Source organism: Camellia sinensis, chromosome 14, assembly GCF_055761805.1.
Source record: "Camellia sinensis isolate YWXY chromosome 14, ASM5576180v1, whole genome shotgun sequence".
Classification (NCBI taxonomy): Eukaryota; Viridiplantae; Streptophyta; class Magnoliopsida; order Ericales; family Theaceae; genus Camellia; species Camellia sinensis.
Window position 1 is genome coordinate 91,513,473 of NC_138974.1, and position 8,703 is coordinate 91,522,175.

At 41.3% G+C, this 8,703-nt stretch overlaps 1 protein-coding gene across 1 annotated transcript; it reads right to left on the minus strand.

Annotated features, from left to right (window-relative positions):
• Positions 1–1,743: 1,743 nt before the first annotated feature.
• On the minus strand, positions 1,744–3,035 carry LOC145807176 (zinc finger BED domain-containing protein RICESLEEPER 1-like). The gene is made up of 2 exons (XM_082905117.1): positions 2,572–3,035; positions 1,744–1,786 (listed from the first exon to the last, which is right to left on the minus strand). Exons 1-2 carry the CDS (start codon positions 3,033–3,035, stop codon positions 1,744–1,746), a joined length of 507 nt encoding a protein of 168 aa, XP_082761243.1.
• Positions 3,036–8,703: the final 5,668 nt, after the last annotated feature.

The window sequence follows — 8,703 nt, forward strand, 5'->3', positions numbered from 1 at the left end:
AGTTCGTCGCATTGAGTATGCTATTTGATGTTCGCATTGAGTATGCTAAGTCGCATCGTGTCACATGGTTGCATGCCATTAGCATTGATAGGTTACTTATGTTGCTTTGCATTGAGCATGCATGCTTTTGGCATTGGTGGTTTGGTCATTTTGTTGCGTGCTTGTCCCTTGCATTGCATGTTTGCATACTTATGTTGCATTTCATTATGCTTGCATGCATTGCATTGTGCATGCCATGTTTCTTGTTTGCATAATTGCATTACATTTCCATGTATGGGTTGCATTGTGTTCGGAATAGGAGTTAGTCCGAACACGGGAAACGAGGGACGTCTCGTACTCAAAGTGACGAAACGTGCCTCGATTCCCAGTCGCCGACACTCTTGACCATCCATGATGGAGTTGTTGGTTTTAGTTGCTTATATGTGCATTCATGTCCCATTGAGTCGTGCAATTCAACTCCTCGGCCATCATGCATCGAGATGCGTGATTGGTGGTCCGAGAATCGAGGGTTACACTCCTTAGATCCTATGCTATGACGGGGAGAGTGGTCGAGCACACATTTGTTGAAAATACCTTGTCATGCCTCCCTATTGCTTTGTGTTACAGAAAACCAGAATCCAGGGGCAGAAAATGGTCGGCCGACTAGGTTTTCTGGCAGGCCGACCACCTTTTTTGGTCTCCACCACAAAGGGTGGTTAGCAGGTGGTCTCCAATGCCATTGGCTGGTCGGCAACCCTCCCACAACTTCCCAGAGTAGAGTTTCAGCCTCTTGCAGCTTCTTGCAAGTTTCTGAAATCAATTGCACACAAAGGCGAGACGAGGCATCGCGATGGATTTCCCGACAAGGCGACTCGAGCATGCATGCATCCATTGTCATCCAAAACAGAGTCGAGGCAGTCCATTCTACATAATTTGCATGCTAGTTTATTGCTTACTTAGTTGATTTATTAATTAGCTAGAATTGTGTAATAATTAGCTGTGAGTTATTATCTATTTTGGTTGTGTAATATTTATTCGGACCCTCCGAGAGAGAGCACAATTGTGTAATAAGTGTGTGTGTGTGTGTGATGTATGTCTTCCAACCCCATGTCTTTCTCCCTTTTATTTACTGGCTTTTGATGGTTAGTTTAGGACATGTTTCAATTAGTATACTTATGCTCGCATGTTTGCATCATTCATCTATATTGCATGCACTGGGCTCGGCGCATCATGCTAACTGCATTGTATTTCAATTCCAAGTTGAATACATGTTATCTGTTGTATTTCATATGCCATGTTTAGAATAGTCGAGCCCATCCTAGTTGTATTTTTGCATGTGTTGCATTAGTAGGAATGGCAACGGGGCGGGGCCGGGGACTACCCCCGTCCCCGATCCCCGAAAGTAAAACTCCCCCCGTCCCCGTCCCCGTCCCCGTCCCCGATCCCCGATGGGGACCCCTATCCCGGCCCCATCCCCGCCCCCGATCGGGGATCGGGGATCCCCGACCTCGGACAATCCCCTGTTTTTTTTTTTATATATGTGAAAATCTATAAACATCAATAAACATTCTCAATCACCCTTCACTACTGGATGTATAAATTTTGAGATTTATCAGTTGGAATATTAACCCTAATAGCTTCATTTGTTTAATTAATTAGAACTGTAGCAACATCCATAAATCTGTAGCAACATCCATCAGTTGGAATATTTTTTTTTTAATTAATTAGATCAATAAATATCAATAAACATCCATTTAAAAAACATCATCTGTAGCAACATCCATAAATGAAGCTATCATCAATAAATCTGTAGCAACATCCATTTAAATCAATAAATATCAATAAACATCTTGTAGCAAAACATCGATAAACATTAATTCAGCAGCCCATACATACACAACCCACACACAAAGCATCCTGTAGCAACAAAATAACACAACCAAAACATGTGTCCAGCATCACACAAGAAAATTCAACAAGTAGCAAAGAGAATAATTAATCCCAAGCACAACCCGCAAGGGATAGATTACCCAAAAATTGAAATTAAAAATAAAAATAAAAATATCCATTACAACATAAAAAAGCAAATCCATTGTTTCTTCAAACCCACACAAACCACACAACTTCTATCATCTCCTTCAACTTAAACTCTTGTTAAATAACAAAAGGAAAAAAAATAAATAATTAATACTAATAATAAAACGTAAAAAATGTTAATTACAACAAAAAAGATGACAACTAACACAAAAGTGGCACATGACTGATCCGACTCGATCTCATCATCATCATCATAAATTCAACTTCATCTTCAGCTTTGTCTCCATAAAGTTTTTCAAAATAAAACTCTAATATACTCATCTTATACCTAGGATCAAGTACAACTGCAACTCCAATAACACCATGTATCACTAACCAATATTTATCAAAATTTTCCACCATTTTTTATGCCATTGTTCTGATCACTTCAATTTTACAAGAGAGCCATTGAGACAGTGTCATCCTAATCTCACATAAAGCTGGGAAACAAACATTGGTGGTCGGATACTTTGTACCAGAAAACAACTCAGTAATAGAAAAAAAAAAATCTTAAACCTCCCACTAATCTCTCTAGCAAACTCCCATTCTTGCTCAGTTGGCACAGTCTTATATTGGGGCTCTCTAATTTTCAACCTAGAAAAGACATCCTTATACAATAAGGATGTCTGAAGCATCAAGTAGGTTGAATTCCACCTAGTTGCACAATCAAATCCTAATTTCTTAGTATGTGGAATACGCAATTGGTTGACTGTTTCTTCAAATTTTTCTACTGTTTTTGGTGTTGCTGTCCAATAAGCTACACTCTCTCGAATTTTCTCCACACCAACTCGTATGACATCCAATCCATCTTTCACTATCAAATTCAAAATATGCGCACAGCAACGCATATGAAACAAAGTACCACCCAACAAAAGCGATGAATTACTTAACTTATCCATCAACATGGTAATCATGGCATCATTTGTGGAGCAATTATCAACAGTAACAGTCGAGATTTTTCTATCAATATTCCAATCCATCATACACTCAAGCAAAGTATCACAAAGAACTTCTTTTGTGTGTGGACATGGAACATAAATAAACCTAAAATATGATGTTCATAAACAAGTATTAATTACATGCAAACTGAACTGAATAAGATAGAATTTTTAAATGATTTGCAAATTTACAAAAATATACCTCAAAATGCGACTTTGCAATGTTCATGAATCATCAATAAAGTGTGTGATGACAGCCATGAATCCTTTCTTTTGATTGCTAGCAGTCCACATATCAGTTGTGATTGTCACCCTACTTTTATTATTCTCCACCAAACTCAATGTCTTCACCCTCTCATAATCATAAATCTTTAAAATATCACTCTTTATCGTATTTCGTGAAGGCACTTTAAACAATGGTTGAAGTGCTGCTGAATATCGTTTAAAACCAACATGGTCTACGATAGAGAGGGGATATTCATGCAAGATTATGGCATGTGACAACTCTTTCCTAGCAAAATCTTGATCAAAGATATAAGAATTCATTTTTGGAATCTCTCTACTAAAGTTGTTAGTTAACACTTTTTGCCTCATGTCCATCACTTTTTTCCTAGTACAACTCTTATGGTGATCATGCAAATGCCTAGTTCCATTTTTTGAATCACCTCCGAGATGCTTATTACAATAATTACATATTGCCTTCCACACCCCATTGACTTGTTGTTTTTTAAATTGTTCCCACACGACACTTGGTTTTCTTTTAGTTCCTCCACAAGTAGTATTAGACTCTTCTAAATCAATAACATGTTGATTAGAGATGGGAGACGGTGAGTTCGTAGGTGCGTTCGTAGCTGGCGATGAATGTTGTGACGCGTCACTCTCAAATGGTACTTGAGAGTTAACGGGTGCTTCAGAGTTGACTGGTTCTTCAGAGTTAACATCTGACACTTTTAACCTTTATAAAAATAATATGGATTGAATTAATATAAATAAATTAAGTACTCATCATCTTTTAAACAAATTATGACATGATTGAAACATAATTTTAGAAGATTTCAAAAGACAAAAACATTAATTCAATTGATAAATTTAGCATCTAGAGATGAAGTGAACCCCAAAATAGGAAGAAAGCACACAACATTAAAACTAACCATTAGAAGCCTATATTACATCAAATAGAAGCCTGCATTACAACAAATAGACCCGCTGTTTGAGGTCTCACAAAGAACAAGGGAAGAAATTACCACACTGTAATATATAATATCAATTTGAAATAATGAAACTTGGATGAAAACTAACCATTGAAGACACTAATCCAACTAAGTAAAGGAAATTGCAATCATGGAAGCATAGAATTAACAACTAATCTCTCATGAAGATAATAAAACACTACAATATAAATTAAAGAGGCAAAGAAACCAGATTAAGAAATTAAGAAAAATAAATGAATGTTTTATGCCCTTGAAAGAGAAATACATAATTTGTGATCTACAAAACTAGAGCACTTGATATTCAATAAGCCTTTCTTGTTTCCTAGCAATAAACATTTTGTGACCTACAAAAGTAGAGTACTTGGTACTCAATAATCGTTCCTTGTTTTCTAAGAAGTGTTGTGATGCATAAAAACATCAAAGTTTATTTAGTAATATTAGCTGTAAGAGGGCCTTTTTTTTTTAATTTTTTTTATGTAGTTTAAAAAAAAAAACACACAATCTTTTCTCTTATTTTCTTCTCTCTCTTAACTTGACAAATTATTTCTTTTCTTTTCTATTCTAGCTTGCCAAACATAGGGTAAAACTAGCTTTACTTTACTGAAACATAGCCAATTTGTAGAAACTTTCCCATTCTTCACCAAATAATTTACATTTCTGGAGACTAAGATTTGAATCTATTTTAAATTTTTCTTAAACTCTGCAATCAATCAGTGCTATTTTATGGATAAGTGAAATTGAATTAAATCTGGTTTCATGAACATGTGCAGGAGAATAAAACAAGGCTAGTAGTACAAGTCAAGAACAATTCTAATTGACCAAATAATTTGATAATCAGAATAAGGGTCCATCTTTTCCATGAAAGCAAACCTGTACACAACCCCTGTGAAGAGCACCACCTCCAAGATACTTGTTAGCAAAATCCACTTCAAGAGCTTCACAAGATTGATCTTCTATCAAGCTAGACCTGTAAACCTACAACAACAACAAAAATAAGCTCCATAAATGTAAATCTACAGATTAGCTAACCAATCTTTGTTCCATATCATGATCAAGATCAAAATTCAAAGCATCCAGAAGATTAGAGAGACTCCTAATCCAACTGATTATCAATATAAAATAGATCGAAATCTGGGAAACCAGATCTATATTGTAAAAAATATAAAATAGATTCAAAGACAAAAAAAAAAAAAAAAAACAGATTCAAAGACTCCTAATCCGGCTAAAGAAGGTTCAATATAAAATAGATTCAAAAAAAAAAATAGATCTATATGTATCCAGGGACAGATCTATAAAATAGATTAAAAAAAAAACAGATCTATAAAATAGATTAAAAAAAAACACAAATCCAGCTGAGAGAGAGAGAGAGATACCTAAACAGAGATGAGAGGCGCGGTGGTGACGGAGGGAGGATCGCCGGTGACGGAGGGAGGGGCGGCGGTGACGGAGACGGAGGGAAGAGAGAGGGACAGACCAGTGGTGAGAGAGAGAGAGAGATGAGCGGCGTGAGTGTGAGAGGCTTTGAGTGTGTGTGTCTGTGAAACCCTAACAAAGACAAGCATATGCCTATATATATATCTAGGGACAAAAGGGTCATTTTACCTTGGGGACCATACGGGACGGGGCCGGGGCCGGGGGGCGGGGGCGGGTCCGGTTCTGAAACACATATCTCCGTCCCCGGCCCGGATATCATCAGGGATAGATTTTTGAATACTGTCCCCGGCCCGTAGGGGATATTTTTCGGTGAATAACCGCTAAATTCGGGGTTAGAGGGTCAAATCACCGTCGGGCCGGTTTTAGATTGCCATCCCTATGCATTAGCCATCTTAACATATACTAGGATCATGCATTGATTACTAACTAGTTTCTGTTTTGGCTTGGAGTACTCGGTAAGTATTTATGCTTTAGCATCCTTGCATGGGTGTGAGTGACTGCCATGATAGCATGCTTACCATGAGGCTATGTGCTTATGTGATATACCTGCCTGAATGCCTATGGGTGAAGGTTGGGTTGCTTGAGTTGGAATAATTCATCGAAACCCGTGTTTTAGCCTACTTACGAGTAGCAAACTTCAATCCATTTTCAAAATAAACGGATATGCAATATTTTGTTCCAACTTAGGCAATCTAGTCTATACTTGCTTTGCTGTGCGCATCACACAGTAATTCTAGGCTAATAAACCGGAATAAGAGCACATGTGTTTTCAAAAACTTGATATCATGGTTAGTAGAGGCCGATCTTTGATCGGGCAAGCGGGGGTGCTCACGAAGTGACCTTCCCCAATCGTACCCAAGTTCCCGAGCCGAGGCAACTTTGGTGATGACAGACACGTGGCCTTAGGCACAAGTCAGGGTTTCCTAAATTTCCCCAAAATAAAATATTTAGGTGGCGACTCTGTATCTGGCAAAGCAGTCCATGTTTGGCACTTCTTTCTAAAAATTAGTTTTTCAAAACGATTTGCCGGATTTGGACTCTTTGATGATTCATCAGTCTTGCATTGCACTCTACGAGATTAGATACAGGACCGTGACAATTGAGTCCGAGCTGTAGTAAGCCCCAATGAACAAAACGGGATTCCCTCTCGGGACGTTCGGGGACGTCTACAGTCGCCTCCATTTGGGCAGAACACAACCCCCTCAGCAACTCAGCCTCAACAAAACTGGCCATCGAGCGCACGGTTGTGTCTTCTATTACTCCTAAGAGGCAATCTGCACCGTTTCTGGCCTCCCTTCCTCTCCTTCCAACCGCCCAGACACGGCTAGGGCGTGGTAAAAAGCGGTTTTCAACCTGGCCCCATCTTCTCCTTGGGGCGCAAGAGCCCCCTTAGGTTGCTGCTCCACCCCCTCTACAGGATTAATCACACCAACCTCCACTTGTTCTTCAGGGCCAGTCGCCCTACTCTCCACCCCCCCTTGGCTGATTCCCCCAATCCCACTTCGGGGGTCTCCTCCGCCGTCACCTCCTTCCTCCTCTTCAAGACGGGCTCCCCCTCACTCTCCCTCACTCTTTTCTTCTTCTTCAAAGTCTCCATCTCCTTTTTGTTCCTCTCCTTTAGAGGATCCACCAGGGCCGGTCGTGGCTCAAAGCCTCCCAGATCCTTCCCTCCCAGCGGCTTCAGGCGCGATCAGATTTGCTCTCTCGCGATCGGCTTTAGAGCGGGCCCCAGCTGTGTCTCCTTGTACTTGTTCGCTCGAGCGAACAATCTCCTCTCCTCCTCCTTCTCCGTGTTCCTCTGCGCCTCCAGTTCCTCCCTTGCTGGGTCCTCCCCCAACGGTTGCGGTCCCAATTTTAGGGTGAACAATGTTGAAGGTAGGACCAGCTCATCCCACCTCACCCCCTTCTTTTTCCTCCATTCCCTCACCTTCTTCACTCAGTCTTCGGCCTCAACATCCAACTTAGGCTCGACTGATTTGGTGGGGACCTTCCACGTTGTGCACAACCCAGCCCCACCGTTCTCCGTCACAAAGAACCATTTCGGTCTCCACCCCGTCACCAATGATGGAAGATCCGCCACCGCTTGTAGCGTCACCCAGGTCTCCTGCTGACCGGAGGCCTTGTAGCAGGAGAAGAACTCCTCCACTGTCATCGTCACCCCTCCGATTGCCTGCAGCCAGGCACTCGCGCACGCCATTACTATCTTCCAAGTGTTCGACATCAGTTACCCTGGCGCCGCTCTTAGCTTGTTCAGCACTTTCACCACTACTTAGGGGAGAGGTAGCCTCAAACCCCCTCGCACCGCCTCCTTGTACAGGCTAAATTCGCTCGGCTGCACGTCTGATGCCCTTTCCTTGGTTGTGAGCAATCTTAGCCCTATCTCTTAGGGAATTTGATACTTCTTCCTTATTCCCTCCAACTCCTCGGCTGTCAGCACGGATCTGTCCGGTTTGGTGTGCCAATGGTCTGGCTCCACCTGACTAATAGGTCTCGCTGCCGACATTATTGTCCTAAAGCGAGCCCACATAGCCTGACTCGCTCCCTCCCCCTCCCTGCGCTCCGTGCGATATTGTTCCGCTAAATCCACCGCATCGTCATCCCCCAATGGATCAACCCTCGCGGTTGTTGCTTCCTCTTGGGCCATCCCTCTTGTGTGTCTGCGAATAGCTTCAGATGCTGGTGAGAGATAGTCCACAAAATGCTGCAAAGGGGTATCACTTGACACAAAGGAGTTTGCACTTGGAATATGTCAGTTGTTTGCAAAGAGATATGTAAAACGGATAATACCAAAAGCCCAAGGCTTCCCTATATTCCAAGAGTCACAATTAATTTTCGCCAGTTTGAAAATTTTCAACAATCCGCCAAAACTGTCTTTTCAACACCCTATAATGACCTATCGTTTCACTTATTGCTCAACGCCTAACCTCCCCCACTACGAGATTCTGCCACGTGTACGACCACGATCCACTACCCCTTTCCCATTTCCTGTCTATTCCACTTCACTTCAATACGTGTCCCGTTGCCTCTCGAGCCCCACGCCACACCACCCACTCTTCGCTGTCGAC